The sequence below is a fragment of the Sorex araneus genome, chromosome 5 (genome assembly GCF_027595985.1).
Source record: "Sorex araneus isolate mSorAra2 chromosome 5, mSorAra2.pri, whole genome shotgun sequence".
Taxonomy (NCBI): domain Eukaryota; kingdom Metazoa; phylum Chordata; class Mammalia; order Eulipotyphla; family Soricidae; genus Sorex; species Sorex araneus.
In genome coordinates this window covers 93,987,814-94,006,732 of record NC_073306.1, presented here as the reverse complement: position 1 = coordinate 94,006,732, position 18,919 = coordinate 93,987,814, and the positions used below count along the sequence as shown (strand labels likewise).

Sequence of the window (18,919 nt, the reverse complement as noted above, 5' to 3'; positions counted from 1 at the left end):
CAGCATTTGTCTATGATCGAGCTCTTAACTTATAGTTAAGAATTAGGCACTTTGGCCAGGCCCATCTCGATGCCAGGGTAGCACATAACTCACAGCTTGCCCTGGATCTGTCCCGTCCCTTGTTGGGACCCTGCTTTTGGGGTGCTAGGAACTGAGGGCAGCTGAGGCTTAAGTGGAGAAAGCAGATGCCTGGGAATGAATAATACTCGAAGCCAATTAAGTCCCAAGTTACAAAAGCATAATATTGTCTTCTTGTGCCTATACAAAAAGGACATTGCTTTAAAGTAAATTATTCAAAAGGCATAAGGAGAGGAGAAAGTCAATATTATAATATTCAGTGTTATAATATTCAATATTAACTTATAAAGTTCAGTGTCCTAGGAAGATCTGACCTTACAAATTAACAGAGTCAGATTAGGGAGAAAGCTGATTATAGAGAAGTGATTACAGCTAAACAAAGGGATGGGAGAGACACGGGAACACCTTGATGGGTGTGACTGGGGTAAGCCTAAACTCCAGGAAAAACCAGAATGAGCTCCTTGTAGCAAGGGGAGGGGGGAAGGACAAAGTAATGTCATTCTACATACTGCCATTTCAAGATCAAAGTAATGACTTAAAATGTGATTATTAATGATTATATTTATGTCACAGACTGGATCAATAGAAGCTAACAGCATCCTTGTTTTTTTGACATGTATTAAGTAGTAGTTATTTTGAAAAGATTTGTCACTGCAGTGTTATATTGTTCTCTCACTTGATAGAGCACCCTGAAATTAATCCAAGCAGTAAGGTATTATCTACTTCCTAATTCCCTGATGTTGGCTTTTATACATCTTAAGTATAAGGCCTTCAATTTAAAGTAATTTTTCTTTTTAGTGCATCAATTTTAAGAAGTATTTTAAATGTATTTGATAGGTTGAAAAAGCAAAAGTAATATCTGATGAAGCAGTGAAATTACAGAAAGAAATGGATATTCGATGTCAACATAAAATAGCTGAAATGGTTGCACTTATGGAAAAACATAAGGTAAAATTTCCCTTTTGTATAATGAAAAATGATTAGAGCTCTATGCATAGCACTGTAGCACTGTCGTCCTGTTATTCATTGATTTGCTCAAGTGGGCACCAGTAATGTCTCCATTGTGAGACTTGTTGTTACTGTTTTTGGCGTATCAAATATGCCACGGCTAGTTTGCCCTCTGTCTTGAGGGCGGGATACTCTCGTAGATTGCCAGGCTCTCTGAGAGGGATGGAGGAGTCGAACAGGTTGGCCGCATGCAAGGCAAACATCCTACTGTGCTATCACCCCAGCCCTCTATGCATAAAGATAGTGAAATCAAGATATATTGTCAGAGAAGGTTGTTTGTGTAACACTATTCATAGCTGGAATATCCTTGAATTCGGTGTCTCCAAATTTGTATTATAACCACATAAAGTTCAACTTTGGTGTCACTTCCTTGAGGAAAGCTGTACTATCATCTATGATGGATGGAAGTAATTATAACCACTTTTTCTGCAGTTTTTTTATTGTCTCTTATGGCATTTGTTTTTGGCCAGTGGGACCTTTGAAAAACTGTAAAGTTTTGATTTTTTTTTTGTTTTTTTTTGCTTTTTTTTTTTTTGGGTCACACCTGACGATGCACAGGGGTTACTCCTGGCTCTGCACTCAGGAATTACCCCTGGCCGTGCTCAGGGGACCATATGGGATGCTGGGATTTGAACCCGGGTCGGCCTCGTGCAAGGCAAACGCCCTACCCGCTGTGCTATCTCTCCAGCCCCAAGTTCTTTTGATTTGATCTTCATGTTTTGTAATAGTTTTCTTGCTTTTTATTAATACAAAATGTTCCAGAATCATATTTTATTTTATGCCTTAGACATGTAATCACCTGTTTTTCTAAAAGTTTCTGATCTTCACTTGTTTTTTCCTATTAAAAAGAATTATTTCACACTCTCTTCTTAGATTATTAAGACTGTTTTGAATAAAGTATATTTTGTCATGCATATTGCCAAATTTATAAATTGTACTTTCTAAAAATATTTAATGCATATCATCTATTTTGGCTGTTAATATAATTGTTTTCTCTTTTAATATAGCACCAATATGATAAAATTGTTGAAGAAAGAGACTTAGAATTAGGAGTTTATAAAAACAAAGAACAAGAACAGCTATCAGTAAAAGCATCTTTGGTGAGATAACAGAACAGATCATTAAATGTTTTTGTGACTATGGCTGGTGTTAAGGAATAGTTTTAAGTAACAGTTTATAATTTTTGAGCTGAAAATTAAGGAATCTTAAATGTCAGAGATATTTTGTAGATCTTTAGTTAAGTAGTACAAGTAAATTAAGTAGTACTTGTAGTTAAGTAGCACTTAACTAGGTAAGTAGTACTGTAGTTAAGAACTACAAGTGTAGTTAGTACTTAACTACAAGTGTAGTTAACATGTTAAATGGTGTTATTTTATTTCATCTTCAAGTGAAATTTCAAATGAAAAAGTTGTAAATTCTTTACAAATAATTTTGTTTTTTTATTTTTTTGGGGACATACCTGGCGATGCTATTGGGTCTGCACTCAGGAATTACTCCTGGCAGTGCTTGGGGAACCATATGGGGTGCTGGGGATTGAACCCAGGTAAGGCAAGGGTCCTACCTGCTATATTATCTCTCTGATACTCTTTATAAATAAGTTTGGAGCCTCTCATTAAGACTGTAATTGCAGGGATGGAATAGGTAAGAAATTGAGAAGAGAGATATATTAGTGATAAATAATTATTTAAAAGCCAACTATTAAAAATTTAAATGAAAATTTAATTAACAATCTTTTAATTAGAAATTTTTAATTAATTAACAATGTTCTTATAAACATGTTTTTTCTTTAGGAGAATGAACTGTCAAATCTTAAAGAAGAACTTTTGTCTATTAAGAAACAACTTGAAAAAGAAATAGAAGAGAAAGTAGGTTTTGTAGTGTTTGTAAAGAAGCTAATTGTAAAGCATAGGTGCAGCTTTGTATTTTTTTAAAAAATTTAATTTTATTTCATATAGTTGTCCACAGTAATTGATTACATCCAGTATATCAACAACAATCCCACCACCATTACACCTTCCCACCACCAGTATTTTGAAGTCTCTCACCACCATCCAAGTCTGCCTCATAGGCATATGCTAGATAATTTATTCTGTATTGCTTGTTAGGAATTGTGTAAGTCTGCAGCTTTGTATATTTACAAACATGTTTTATTAGAAAAATATGATAAATTTGAGTAACTTGAAATTCAGTTTTTCCATTAAAAGTTTTAAAAAGTATTTTTGCTCTTGTTTAAATATTAAACATGTGAATATAGTACCCTTAAGAGGAGTCCTTTTAGAATGAGTGTTTAAAAATTTTCTCATGTCTTGGGGCTGGAGTGATAGCACAGCAGGTAGGGCATTTGCCTTGCATTCAGCCGACCCGGGTTCAATTCCCAGCATCCCATATTGTCCCCTGAGCACCGCCAGGAGTGATTCCTGAGTGCAGAGCCAGGAGTAACCCCTGTGCATCACCAGATGTGACCCAAGAAGAAAAAAAATTTTTTTTCCTCATGTCTCATAAAATATTTCTGATGTATTTTTAGTTTTGCCATGTTTCAGAAAACAGTGTGCCTTATATATATATATATATATATATATATATATATTTTTTTTTTTTTTTTTTTTTTTTTTGCTTTTTGGGTCACACCCGGCGATGCACAGGGGTTGCTCCTGGCTCTGCACTCAGGAATTACCCCTGGCGGTGCTCAGGGGACCATATGGGATGCTGGGAATCGAACCCGGGGGGTCGGCCGAGTGCAAGGCAAACACCCTACCCGCTGTGCTATTGCTCCAGCCCCAGTGTGCCTTATTTTTATAGTGTTTTGAAATTTACAAAGTGAATTGACTCACTAAAAATACCATGTCCTATTATCGTTTATTTTATATATGACAAGCACTGTTCTAAACTATCATATTTATACCTAATTTAATCCCTCTGACAATTGTATCTATAGAAACAATTTGGATTTTCACAGAGATTAGGTTATTTATTCAATAGAATATAATACTAGAAACTAGAACATCTTAGAGTTAAAGCCTGTGTCTCTTTTGCACGATTCCAAATTCTTTCTATCTCTGTAACAGCCTTGATAACGTGTAATTTCAGTTGCAGTTCTGTATTTCATCACTTTTTCCACATTTCATACCTTTTATTCTTTTACCACTGATGGAAAATCTCACTTTTTTTTTTCTTTTTGGATCACACCTGGCCATGCACAGGGGTTACTCCTGGCTCTGCACTCAGGAACCACTCCTGGCGGTGCTCAGGGCACTATATGGGATGCTGGGAATCGAATCCGGGTCGGCCATGTGCAAGGCAAATGCCCTACCCGCCGTACTATCACTCCAGCCCCCCAAATCTCACATTTTTATCTTTCAAAGGTGAGCTTACTGTATGTAGATATACTCATTTTATATTAAAACATTTATATGTGTTTTTTTTTATTTTTAAAATTTTATTGAATCACTGTGAGATAGTTACAAGCTTTCATGTTTGGGTTACAATCTCACAATGATCAAACACCTATCCCTCAATGAGTGCACATTCCCCACCACCAATATCCCGGGTATAACCCCCTTTCCCACCCTCCCCCTGCCTCCATGGCAGACAGTATTCCCTATACTCTCTCTCTACTTTTGGACATCAACACAAACACTGAGAGGTCATCATGTTTGGTCCATAATCTACTTTCGGTATGCATCTCCCATCCCAACTGGTTCCTCTGGCCATCATTTTCTTAGTGATCCATTTGCCTTCTCCCCTCTGCTCATGAAGCGTCTTCCTGGTGCTATGGGGCAGTCCCTCTGGCCCTTGTATCTACTGTCCTTGGGTGTCAGCCTCATGTGATGCTACCCTACGCTCCGCAAATGAGTGCAGTCTCTCTATGTCTGTCCCTCTCTTTCTGACTCATTTCACTTAGCATGATACTCTCTATGTTTATCCATTTATAAGCAAATTTCATGACTTCATCTCTCCTAACAGTTGCATAGTATTCCATTGTGTAGATGTACCAAAGTTTCCTCAACCAGTCATCTGTTTTAGGGCACTCGGGTTGTTTCCATATTTTGGCTATTTTGAACAGTGCTGCAATGAATATATAGGTACAAATATAATTTCTACTGTGCTCTTTTGCATCCTCGGGATATATTGCCAGAAGTGGTATTGCGGGGTCATATGGAAGCTCAATTTCTAGTTTTTGAAGCACTGTCCATATTGTTTTCCAGAAAGGCTGGACCAGTTGGCATTCCCACCAGCAGTGAAGGAGCTTCCCTTTTTCCCCACATCCACAGCAGCACTGGTTGCTTTTGTTCTTTTGAATGTATGCCAGTCTCTGTGGTGTGAGATGATATCTCATTGTTGTTTTGATTTGTATCTCCCTGATGACTAGGGATGTGGAGCATTTTTTCATGTGCCTTTTGGCCATTTATATTTCTTTTTTGAGGAAACTTCTGTTCATTCCTTCTCCCCATTTTTTTGATGGGATTGGAGTTTTTTTCTTATACAATTCTACAAGTATCTTGTATATCCTGGATATTAATCCCTTATCAGATGGGTATTGGGTAAATATTCTAGCCCACGGAACATTTATTTGTTAATCTATGCCCTTTGAGACCGTTAAGCTCTTTATAGCTCCAGGATTATATCTTATTTATCTTCAATTTTCATATATTTGTCTCCCTGTATCTGAGCACAGTGGTTTGAAACTTTTCTACATACCTTTGTTATATTATTTCAATAAGAACAGAAGTCTTCCATGTCCAAACTACTGTTTTTCTTTTTTCATTTTTTTAGTTTGATATTGATTGGTACAATGATTTATTGACAAGTCTCTTTTTTATTGAATCACAATGAGATAGTATATATGATTAATGTGTAGAACAGCATAATTTAAAAAAATTATTCCTTGAATCACCGTGAAAACAGTTACAAAGCTTTCATGTTTGAGTCTCCATCATACAATGATCAAACACCCATCCCTTTCTAGTGCACATTTTGTACCACCAAAACCCCCAGTATACCTCCCATCCCACCCCTACCCCTACCTGTGTGGCAGATAATTTCCAAATTACTCTCTCTTTACTTTGATTACATTCAATATTTTGACACCAGTCCCACCATTATTATTTGGAGTTTTTCCCGAACACTCAGACCTGCCAAAAAGGCAGCATTAGACAATTTGTTTTCTATTGCTGGTTATGAATAGCATATGATTGTGGCCATGTGATCTTGGAATTCTAAACTTTTAATAATTAGGTCTGGAGAGATTTCTGTCAAGAGCCGCTCGGTTCTGAGTTTTGTTTGTGTGTCTGTAGTTGTGTGTCTCGCTTAAGGTGCTCAGTCAGTAGGTGGGAGATGGGGGGATGTTCTTAGGTGGCATCTCTGGTCTCCTGTCAGGGTGGGGGAGGAGAAGGACTAGCTCAACCCCTATCCCCCGAGAGGCCTAACATGTGTTGTCACTCCTGGCCCATTTCTGGATTTTCCAATGAACTCTGGAAGATGGTGGCTGCTGGACTTCCCTGGGAATAGGTGGAGGGATGACACCTTTTTCCATCTGGGGTGACCTGGCGAAGGTGGCCTAATGCAGTGTCTGGTGGCATTTCTGCCAAGAGCTGCTTGGTTCCAAGATTCATTTGTGTGTCTCTGAGATCATGACTGTTAAGGAGCTCAATCAGTAGCCAGGGGTGGGGGGGTTTTGTGGGCAGCATCCTGTTGGGGCAGGGGAGCTAGAGCAGCATAATTAGCATAATGATTTGCTATACATATATTGTGAAGTGATCATATAAGTTTAGTTAAAATTTGTCATCTAATGGATACAAAGGATTAAATCGCAACTCTCTGCCCCGGTGTTAAGAACTCTTAGGGTCTGCTCTCTTTCAGATAGAACTGTCTTTCAAATGTAACTGATGACTAATCATCATGTTATGCATTACATCTTGAGTACCTATTTATAAATGGAAGGTTTTGTCTCGTTACCACCTTCATCTAATTCTTCCTCCCCTGGTCCATCTCTCTCTTTTAATAACCACAATAAGCCTTCTGCCCCTCCTTCTCCCTTCCCTCACTTCTCTTCCTTTCCTTTTTCCTTGCTTTCCTTTTCCTTTTCCTTTCCTCTTTCCTTCTCCCCTTTCGTCTCCCTTTCCTATTCCCATTCCCTTTCTTTTTCCCTTTTCCTCCCTTTCACCTTCCTTTCCCCTCCACTTCCGCTCACCCTTCCTCTCCTCTCCTTTTCTTAGTGCCTTACACAGTATTTATCTTTGACTTGTTTTACTCAGCCACATGTCTTTAGGGTTCATCTGTGTTTCTCAGTGATGTCTTATCTATTATTTAATTATTTAATGTTAGTTTTTTTTTTTTTCTCCCAATGAAAGAGGGAGACTTGAAATAGGAACATTACTTATTGGTCTTTTTTTTTTTTTTGTCCTTCTTAAAGTTCTTAAGCCCTTAGAAATCTTCAATTCTTACCCTTTAGCCAACAAACATGAGTAAGTTTCCATCATATGATCAGGTCTTAAAAACCTTAAATGCTCATTAATTATTCTATTATCTGTTACTTTTTTAACCATCAGACTTTTAGAAAGTATAACTGTAATATTGTTTAGTTTTTCAAATACTTTTTTGTCTAACAATTTAGGTATTAACCTATTGAATTTTTTGGCTTGGATCATTGTGAACAATTTATTGACTTTTAAAAAATTCAGTCGGGGGCCGGAGCTATAGCACAGCAGGTAGGGCATTTGCCTTGCACGCGGCCGACCCGGGTTCGATCCCCGGCATCTCATATGGTCCCCCAAGCACCGCCAGGAGTAATTCCTTAGTGCAAAGCCAGGAGTAACCCCTGAGCATCGCTGGGTGTGATCCAAAAAGCAAAATAAATAAATAAATAAATAAATAAAAAAATAAAAATGCAGTCATCGTGAAATACACAGTTACAACATTGTTCATGATTGGATTTCAGTAATACAATATTTCAACATCCTCCCTTCACTGGTTTCTCACCATCAATGTCTCCACAGTTTCTCTCCTGCCACCCCACCCCTTGCCCTCAGCCTCAGTGGCAGGCTCTCTTGTTCTTGCTCTCTCTCTCTCTCTCTTTCTCTCTCTGCCCCTTCCCTCTCTCTCTTTCTCTCCCTCCCTCCCCTCCCCACTCTACTCCACTTTTACCCTGGTCTGGTCCTCCTGGCCCATGTTTCTATTGTTCTGGAGTTTTAGTCTCATACTAAGTTTTTAATATCTCACAAATGAGTGCAATCATTCTATATTATTAACAAATTTATTGCTCTTTTTCTGCTTGTGAATCAAATAATTCAATAGTTGTTTTATAGTATTCCTTCTGATTTTGTGAATAATACATGCATACACACAGTCATGCATTGATGCTCACAAATATGCTTATTCATAGGTGTATTTTGAAGTTGGGGCTTGCAATAGATTGTATTATTTGAAGTGTATGCTACCCTTCTTTTTTTATATTTTTAAAATTTTTATTATATCACCATGTGGAAAGTTACAAAGTTTTCAGGTTTATGTCTCAGTTATACAATATTCAAACACCATCCCTTCACCAGTGCCCATATTCCACCACCAAAATCCCCAGTATACCCCCCGCCACAGCCCCCCCAACTGTATAACTGATGAATTTCACTTCATTTTCTCTCTACCTTGATTACATTCCATATTGCAAAACAAAACTCACTATTGTTGTTGGAGTTTCCCCCCAAGGAAGAAAGCCCTACTAAGGAAGCATTTGATAATTGGTTTGTCATTAAAAGATTGTATGTTTTTTAGTTTTTAGAAAAGGTCTAAAAGCCACGCGGCCGTGTGGCTCGGATGTGTTCCAGTTCCGCAACCCGGAGCCGTGTTAGTTGCTGCTCAGTGTCGCCAGGGCTCCATCCGGAGAAGGTGTACCAGCTGTACCTCCTCCGCCTGGATCCCTGGTGTTGTTGGCCCGGATTTGGGTCCGGAGCATTTCTCCGGCCGCGTTGCTCACCAGACTGCCTGGCCTCTTCTCTGTTGAAGGTGGGAAGATGGCGCCGAGGGTGGGTCGAGGGCGGGACTTCCGGCAGCCGGGACCATTTGGAGTTCGGACAGGCGATATGCTACCCTTCTTATGTGGTCCCTCCCAAAGGAAAATTGTATAGTCCCACACTTACTTGGAATTTATTTTACTGAAGTGAATGTGAGGAATAGTGGCATAGCCACTTGAGAAGAAGCTTTATGAGATGCCACATGGTCCCATGAGCCTTTCTTTTTCTTTGGCCATGAGACCAGTGTGTTTTAGAAGTCATAGTTTCAGTATAGATTCCTAAAAAGTGAGAAGGAGTAGAGCAGAAATCCACATGTAATTGAAAGGTAATGTGAATTCCTAAATTTTGCAGTTTTGTTTTATCTAAACTGATTTATATTGTGATAATGAGAGACGTATACATTTATATTAATTACATTCTGTGAAAAAAATTCCTTATGATTATTATGATTATATTATAAAGAGTTAAAAACAACACAGAAAAGTTCACTTGAGTAAGAATAATCCATAATCCCATCCCTCAGAGTTTACCAATCATTGATTTCCTATCTCATATGCTCAGAGGCAGCTAAAGAAATTTTTCCTGTTTCTGTTGGATTTGGCAGTTTTTGAGATTGGAAAAGGATGAAATCTATAGTAATTAATTTCTCAGCACTGCCTTTGCTTTGTTTCATGGGACCTGATAAAAATTTTCTGGTTTTTGTTTTGTTCGGCGTGTAATTTCTATTTCTCCTTTGATTTCTTTATTGACCCAAATGTTGCTCCATATGCTTGGGGGTTTTCCTATTTTCTTTTTGTTATGTTTCTTGTCTCCTATCATGGCAGGAAAAGATTCTTGATACTATTTTATTTACTGTGACTTCTTTTGTATCCTAGTATGTGTTCTATTCTTGAGGCTGTCTCTTGTGTACTAAAGATGTGTATTCATTTATTTCTCAAGAGAAGCTTCTGTATAAATCCATTAAGCTTAATTCCTTCAATCATTTAATTCTAGTGTTTCCTTGTTAATGTTTTTGAATCTCATTGCCAAAATAGAATGTTGGGATCTCCTATTATTATTGTGTTTCTGTTTGTGTATCCCTTTGGGGCATTAATACTTTATTTGAATATTTGGGTGCCCTAGTATTGGGTGCATATATTTGATGCCCATTATATCATCCTGCTGAATTGATTCTGTGATCCGTATATAATATCTTTTTGTTTCATTGCCATTTTTAGTAGAAACTTTAAAATCTTATATAATAATAGAAGTTTCTGTGTTTTTTCCCTGCACTTTGGACTAATACCTTGCATTAGTCTTTCATTTAGACTACCTTTTTGTCTTTTATATGTGGCGTGAGTCTTTTATATGCATGGTATATATGGATCCTCCATCTCTTTTAAAAATATCCATCTAGCCACACTGTGCCTTTTGATCAGTGAGTTTATGCCATTCACATTTAGAATCTAAAAATATGTATACAGAGCCTGCATTTTGTTTTTTTTTTTAGCCTGCATTTTATCTTTTGTTTTGTGTTTTTGTGTTTATTTATTTTATTTTTTTGTGGTTTTTTTTTTTTGTTTTTTTTTGAGTCACACCCAGTGATGCACAAGGGTTATTTCTGGCTTATGCACTCAGGAATTACTCCTGGCGGTGCTCGGGGGACCATATGGGATGGTGGGAATCGAACCTGGGTCGTCCGCATGCAAGGCAAATGCCCTACCCGCTGTGCTATTGCTCCAGCCCCTGTGTTTATTTTTTTTAACCCCCTCTTTATCTCTGCTTTTTATGTGGAGAGTTTCCTCTTAGAGCAGGTCTGATAAATGGTAAACTGTTAAGTTTACTGTTTGATTATCTATAAAATGGTAACTGTTTGATTATCTATAAAAACTTGCATTTTTCATCATTTGGTGGGATCCACCACCTGCTCAGGATCTACTACTAGCTTGTTGCTCAGGGGTCATTCTTGAAGGTGCTAAAGAGACCATATGTAATGTCTAGGATTGAACTGGGAGGTCACTATGTGCAAACTAAATACATTAATTCTTGTACTATTTCTTCAACCACTAATTTTTTAAAATTATATTTCATTTTTTCTAGAAACCTTTCAAAATTTTTTGGAGGGGTGGATAAAGGACACCTTCCAGGCAATGCTCAGGAATCCTACATAGTCAATCATAGTTGACTAACGAGGATGGTGGTTGTTAGGACCTGAGAATATGGTGTTGCTTATTTGAACCCTGTGGTGCTAGGGGCTACCAGGGCCACCATGGAAATGCTCAGGGGCCAAGTGACCCAAAGCCAGTGCTTGGGAGGCCATGTGATACTGGAGAGACAAAATAGTGTCAGGGATCCAGCCCTGGTTCAGTGCAGTGAGATTTCTTTGTGTAGATAATTTTGTTTTGTTTTGTTTTGTTTTTTTTGCTTTTTGGGTCACACCTGGCGGTGCACAGGGGTTACTCCTGGCTCTGCACTCAGGAATCACTCCCTGGCGGTGCTCAGGGGACCATATGGGATGCTGGGAATCGAACCCGGGTCGGCCGCGTGCAAGGCAAACGCCCTACCCGCTGTGCTATTGCTCCAGCCCCTGTGTAGATAATTTTGAATTTAAAATTTTTGGGAGTTCTCTCAGCTTCTTAGACATCTATAGCTCTTTTTTAAAGTTTGGGGGGCCAGAGCCATAGTCCAATGATAAGGTACTTGCTTTGCATGTGGTTGACCTGAGTTTGAAACCCCATATACCTCCTCACTGCTGAGCCCCACCAGGAGTGATTCCCGAGTACGGAGCTTAGTAAGCCCTGTGCACTTCTGGGTGTGCTTCCCTACTCAGAATAAAAAACAAAACAAGCAAACAACATTTGAGGCTGAAGTGATCGTACAGTGGATAGGGCACTGGCCTTACATGCAGCCTGCCTGGATTCAATACCCCGGCGCTCCGAATGGTCTCCTGACCTTGCTAGGAGTGATTTCTGAGCACAAATCCTTGAGTAAGCCCTCAGTACTGTTGGGTGTGGCCCTTAACTATATTTCTTCGATTATGGTCTTGGCTCTTTTCGCTCTTCACCAACATAACTTGATGTTTACTTTTCTGAGATTTCCATTTTTTTCCCCTGAGTCTTGTTTCCCTCTTTTTCATTTGAGACATTGTAGATTTAATCTTAAATTTCCGATAGTTTTTGTCCCCTATGAGATTGAGTCTACATGTTAGACTTCCATGTTCTGTTGAAGTTATTCCAGTGTGGTATTCATACCCAGCATCTCTTAAAAATTTTTTAGTATCTTCCAACTATTTGGTGAAGAAATTTTTTCCATTTTATTTAAACACCATGGTTTTCTTGGTTGTTAATGATGCATTTGTTTTATGCGCTTGATATACTAGTCCCAATCCCACCAGCACTGTGACCTTCCCACCAGCACTGTGACCTTCCCGCCATCATTGTGGTAAATAAACTTTTGTGTTTGGTTAGCCCTCGTATCTTATGTGTTTAATTGAAAATTTTATAACTTTTATTGCAATGATGATTCTTTTTATTTTTGGTTTCTGGGTCACACCCAGCGATGCACAGGGGTTACTCCTGGCTCATGCACTCAGGAATCACTCCTGGCAGTGCTCGTGGGACCATATGGGATGCTGGGAATTGAACCCGGGTCAGCCGTGTGCAAGGCAAACGCCCTACCCGCTGTGCTATCGCTCCAGCCCCGCAATGATGATTCTTGTTCTATGTTAAATCCTTCTATTTTGCACCTTTAAATTCACCCTCTGGAAACTTATTTTGAGTAATTCCATCTTATTTTTTCAGTGGTGTGAATTAACTTTTCTCACTTTCCTGCAGATGGCACTGTGGCTCTAGTGTTGGAATTTTTTATTTTTTAATAGACTTGAGGCCCGGGGGGAATTGTATAGTGATAAGAAAACCCTCTAAAAACACGACAGCACATTATTGTTGAGGCTGGGGTGAAGGGAGAGTTCTGAATGATATTTCTAAACTGCCCCTAGATCTTTAGTAGTACCTTAGGCCTTTATTTCTGTCAACAGTTTTCTGTAGACTGTCTTTTGGGCCACTGTTCAATGGCTTCTGCATTCCCTAATAGAATGGGGAGGGAAACTAGCTTAATTCACCAGAATATAGTGTTTTTGTTTTTTTCTTGAATTAGCCCTCCGAGGGGGTCCCCCCTCCCCCCCCCCCCGTTCCCGCATCCCCTGAACCTAAGCCTGACTTCTGACAGGAGTGCAATCTGTCACCTCTGTCAGAACAAGAAGGTGCACAGTTATTTCTATAATCTTTTCCTTTTTACTGGGTCAGGTCTGCTGGCAGTTATAGTAACTGATAAGTACCTCTCTTGATCTATCCCCAGATTTACTCCAGTGCACTTCTTCCAGTGCACTCTCTCCCCATTGCTGATATCATTCACCTTCAGATAAATGAATGTATGTGTCTCCCAGGCAACTCCAAACAGCCTCAGTGATGCTTTTTCTGTCATTTAATTTGATTGTTGGTTGTACTGTAGTGAGGAACTTTGTTTATCAGCATCTGTTTCTCTATTTTTCTTCATATTTGTACTTTTAAACAATTTATCCAGAACTTTCTCCCACTATATCTTCTGAATATCAAGTTTTAAAATTTATTTTATTATTAACTTACTAAGGTTGATAAAAGCATATATTTTTTTTGGTAACCGCAACTCAAATATTTAACTTGAGCTTTCTGTTTACAAAAACTCAGCTCATACTTTATACATGTTTTCTTAGTTCTCAGTCTTGACAGCAATCAATAGATAATGTCTGTTTAATCTATGTTACCTTGCAATTGGTATGTTTTAGTTTCCAATTAAAATAAGTTGACTTTGTGGACTGTGATAAAATCAACTTCCCAACATATTTCATGGTTTAATAGTCCCTTTTTAAAATTTTATTGAATCACCATGAGATAGTTACAAGCTTTCATGTTTGGGTTACAATCTCACAATGATCAAACACCCATCCCTCAATGAGTGCACATTCCCCACCACCAATATCCCGGGTATAACCCCCTTTCCCACCCTCCCCCTGCCTCCATGGCAGACGGTATTCCCTATACTCTCTCTCTACTTTTGGGCATCAACACAGACACTGAGAGGTCATCATGTTTGGTCCATAATCTACGTTCGGTATGCATCTCCCATCCCAGCTGGTTCCTCTGGCCATCATTTTCTTAGTGATCCATCTGCCTTCTCCCCTCTGCTCATGAAGCAGTCTTCCTGGTGCTATGGGGCAGTCCCTCTGGCCCTTGTATCTACTGTCCTTGGGTGTCAGCCTCATGTGATGTTAAGTTTAATAGTCCCTTAATCTTTAGTTCTTATACTCATTTTTTCCAATACTTTAAAATCTGGTTCATCCACTTCACTTTACAAATGAGAACATTGAGATTCAGAGTTTTAAAGGACTCATGCAAGGTTTTATAAACACTAGGATGAGGTTGGAATTTTAAAAATGCAAAGCCAAATAAATACCTCTATAGAAAAGAACTATTTTTAACATTAAGATTTAGAGGCCAGTCAATGCTATTTTTATGACATATTTTAATAATGGGAATATTTACTTATGCAAACAGTAATGTGTATATGTTTTATAATAATTTTTAATAGGAAAAACTCAAAAAAGAGGCAAAAGAAAACTCAGCTACTCTCAAAGAAAAAAAAGACAAGGTAAGATTTTTTTACAATTCTCATAGCACTTCTTGATAACCAATTGATTTTCACTTTTCGTTATTAATTTTGTTCTTTTAAAATTTTTATTAGTGAATCACCATGGGGTACAGTTACAAACTTATGAACTTTCATGTTTGTATTTAGTTTGCATCCCTCTACCAGTACCCATTCTCCTCTACCAATGATCCCAGTATCCCTCCCACCGCCCCCATCCCAACCCTCACCACCCCATCCTGCCTCTGTGGCAGGGCATTTCCTTTTTGTTATCTTTTCTGTTGGATGTTGTAGTTTGCAATAAAGGTATTGAGTGGCCATTATGTTCAGTCTATAGTCTGCTTTTGGTACGCAGCTTTCAACTCGAGTGGATCCTTCCTACATTCTCTACTAGGTGTTCCCTTCTCTGTCTCTGCTGCCTTTTCCCCCAGCATGTGAGGCCAGTTTCCAAGCTGTGGGGCAGAGCTCCTGGTTCTTATCTCTACTACTCTTGCGTGTTAGGGTCCCATTCTGCTACTTTATAATCCACATAGGAGTGCAATCTTTCTATGTCTGTCTCTTTATTTCTGACTCATTAAACTCAACATGATACTTTCCATGTTGATCCACTTATATGCAAATTTCATGGCTTCATCTTTTCTAACAGCTGCATAGTATTCCATTGTGTAGATGTACCAAAGTGTCTTTAACCAGTCATCTGTTTGGGGGCACTCCGGTTTCTTCCAGATTTTGGTTATTGTAAACAGTGCTACAATGAACATAGAAATGCAGATGTCATTTCTACTATACCTTTTTGCCTCTCCAGGATATATTCCCAGGAGTGGTATTGCTGGGTCAAATGGGAGCTCAATTTCTAAGTTTTTGAGAATCGTCCATATTGTTTTTTTCAAAATGGGCTGAACCAGTCAGCATTCCCATCAGCAGTGAAGGAGAGTCCCTTTCTCCCCACAACCATGCCAACACTGGTTGCTTTTGTTTTTTGGATGTGGGCCAGTCTCTGTGGTGTGAGATGATATCTCATTGTTGTTTTAATCTGCATCTCCCTGATGATTAGTGATGTAGAGTATTTGCTCATTTGCCTCTGAGCCATTCATATTTCTTCTTTGGGAAAGTTTCTGTTCATTTCATCACCCCATTTTTTGATCGGGTTGGCAGTTTTCTTCTTGTGGAGTTCAACCAGTGCCTTGTATATTCTTGATATCAACCCCTTATTGGATGGGTATTGGGTAAATATCCATTCCCATTCTGTAGACTGTGTTTGTACTTTGTTCACTGTTTCTTTTGAGGTGCAGAAGCTTCTTAGTTTAAGATAGTCCCATTTGTTTATCTCTGTTTTCTCTTGCTTGGCCAGTGGCGTGTCATGTTTGATGATACTGTTGACTTCAGTGTCATGGAGATTTTTGCCGACCTTGTCTTCAATGTACCTTAGAAATTCTGGTTTGATGTTGAGGTCTTTAATCCATTTTGATCTGACTTTTGTACATGGTGATAGGTGGAGATCTGAGCCCATTTTATTTTTTTGCATGGAGCTGTCCAGTTTTGCCAACACAATTTGTTAAAAATGCTTTCCTTGCTCCTCTTCACATTTCTTGCTCATCTTATCAAAGATTAGATGATCATATATCTGGGGTGGGTGTGTCAGAATATTCAATCCTGTTCCATTGGTCTGTGGCTCTGCCTTTGTTCCAGTACCATGCTGTTTTAATTATTACCGCTTTGTATTAGAGTTTGAAGTTGGGGAGGTTGATTCCTCCCATTTTCTTTTTCCCAAGAATTGCTTTAATTATTCGTGGGGTCTTATTGTTCCATATGAATTTCAGGAGTGCTTGCTCCATTTCTTTGAAGAAGGTCAAGGGTATTCTTATAGGGATCACATTGAATTTGTATAATGCTTTGGGGAGTATTGCCATCTTGACAATATTAATTCTTCCAATCCGTGAGCAGGGGATATCTTTTCATTTCCTCATGTCCCCTCTTATTTCCTGAAATAGCATTTTGTAGTTTTCTTTACACAAGTCCATTAGCTCCTTAGTTAAGCTGATTCCGAGGTACTTGATCTTTTGAGGCACAATTGTGAACTTTCGTGTTCACATTTATCATGTCACTTTCTTGGCTCTCATTATTTGCGTTATAGTAAAGCCATGGACTTTTGGGTGTTGATTTTATAGACTACAACTTTGCTATACAAGTCTGTTGTTTCTAGGAGTTTCTTGGTAGAGGCTTTAGGATTCTCTAAGTATAGTATCATATCATCTGTGAATAGTGAGAGCTTGATTTCTTCCTTTCCTATCTGAATGCCCTTAATATCTTTTTCTTGCCTAATCACTATTGCAAGTACTTTCAGTACTATATTGAACAGAAGTGGAGAGAGTGGGCATCCTTTTCTCATCCCTGCTCTTAGAGGGAAGGCTCTTAGTTTTTCCCCATTGAGGATGATGCTTGCCGTAGGCTTGTGATAAATGGCATTGACTATATTGAGGAAAGTCCCTTCTATACCCATTTTGGTGAGAGTTTTCATCATAAATGGGTGCTGGATCTTGTCAAATGCTTTCTCTGCATCTATTGATATGATTATATGATTTTTATCTTTTCTATTGTTGATATGATGGATTATGTTGATTGATTTCCAGATGTTAAGCCATCCTTGCATCCCTGGGATGGATCCCACTTGGTCATGGTGTATGATCTTTTTTATGAATTGTTGAATTGTTTGCTAATATTTTGTTGAGAATCTTCGCATCTGTGTTCATCAGGGATATTGGCCTGTAGTTTTCTTTTTTTGTGTGTGGTGTCTTTGTTTGCTTTTGATATTAGGAAGATATGAGCCTTGTAGAAACTGTTTGGGAGAGTTTCTATTCCTTCAATTTCCTGGAAAAGCTTGAGAAGAACTGGCAATAGGTCCTCTTTAAATGTTTGGAAGAATTCGCTAGTGAATCTGTCTGGACCTGGGCTATGTTTTTGGGAAGATTTTTGATTACAGTTTCAATTTCCTTGATTTTAATAGGACTATTTAGGTACTTCAAGTCTTCTTGGTTCAGCTTTGGGAGACTATAGGATCCAGGAATTTATCCATTTCTTCTAGATTCTCTTGTTTCGTGCCATACAGATTTTTAAAGTAGTCTCTGATGATCTTTTGAATTTCTCTGGTTTCTGTTGTGGTATCCCCCTTTTCATTTCTGATTCGGTTTATAGGGTTGTCTCTTTCTTTGTGAGTCTTGCTAGTGGTTTATCAATCTTGTTTATTTTCTCGAAGAACCAGCTCTTGGTTTCATTGATCTTTCGAATTGTCTTTTGGGTTTCCATGTTGTTAATTTCTGCTCTAAGTTTTATTATCTCTTTCCTTCTGCCTGATTTGGGCTCCTTTTGTTGGTGCTTTTCTAACATCTTGAGTTGTGAAGTCAAGTTATTTTTGTGGGCCCTTTCTTCCTTCCTGAGATATGCTTGCAGAGCTATAAATTTTCCCCTTAAAACGGCTTTAGCTGCGTCCCACAGGTTCTGGTAGCTCGTGTCTTCATTCCCATTTGTTTCTAGGTACCTTTTGATTTCTTCCTTGATTTCCTTCCTGACCCACTCATTGTTCAATATCGAGCTATTTAATTTCCAGGTGTTTGATTTGGTTTTCTGCATCTGTCCACGATTAAGTTTTATCTTCAGTGCATCATGGTCTGAAAAGATAGCTGGTACAATGTCTATCTTTTTGATTCTGTTGAGGTATGCTGTGTGGCCTAGTGCATGGTCTATTCTGGAATATGTTCCATGTGCACTGGAAAAGAATGTGTATTCCTTTTTTGGGGGATATAAAGCCCTGTATAGATCTATTAGCCCTCTCTCTTCTTTTTCTTCCTTCAAAGCCAGTATTTCCTTGGTGAGTTTTAATATTCTTGATCTGTCCAGAGGAGACAGTGCTGTGTTGAAGTCTCCAACTACTATTGTGTTGCTCGAGATGTCCTTCTTAAGGTCTCTTAGCAGCTGTTTTAGGTATTTAGCTGGTCCCTCATTGGGTGCGTAGACATTTAGGAGTGTGATTTCTTCCTGATGTACACATCCCGTGATTAATAAAAAGTGGCCTTCACTATCCCTTCTAATCTTTTTCAACCTGAAGTCTATGTTGTCCGATACTAGTAACGCCACCCCAGCTTTCTTGAGGGAGTCGTTTGCTTGCAGGA

At 38.6% G+C, this 18,919-nt stretch overlaps 1 protein-coding gene across 1 annotated transcript in view; it reads left to right on the top strand.

Moving 5' to 3' along the window:
• SYCP1 (synaptonemal complex protein 1) overlaps nucleotides 1–18,919 on the top strand; it is a 121,138-nt gene that overhangs the window by 59,293 nt on the left and 42,926 nt on the right. The window contains exons 24-27 of the mRNA XM_004616287.2: nucleotides 916–1,026; nucleotides 2,094–2,186; nucleotides 2,877–2,951; nucleotides 14,697–14,756. Of these exons, the coding sequence (XP_004616344.2) occupies nucleotides 916–1,026; nucleotides 2,094–2,186; nucleotides 2,877–2,951; nucleotides 14,697–14,756 (339 nt within the window). The remainder of the gene's footprint in view (nucleotides 1–915; nucleotides 1,027–2,093; nucleotides 2,187–2,876; nucleotides 2,952–14,696; nucleotides 14,757–18,919) is intronic.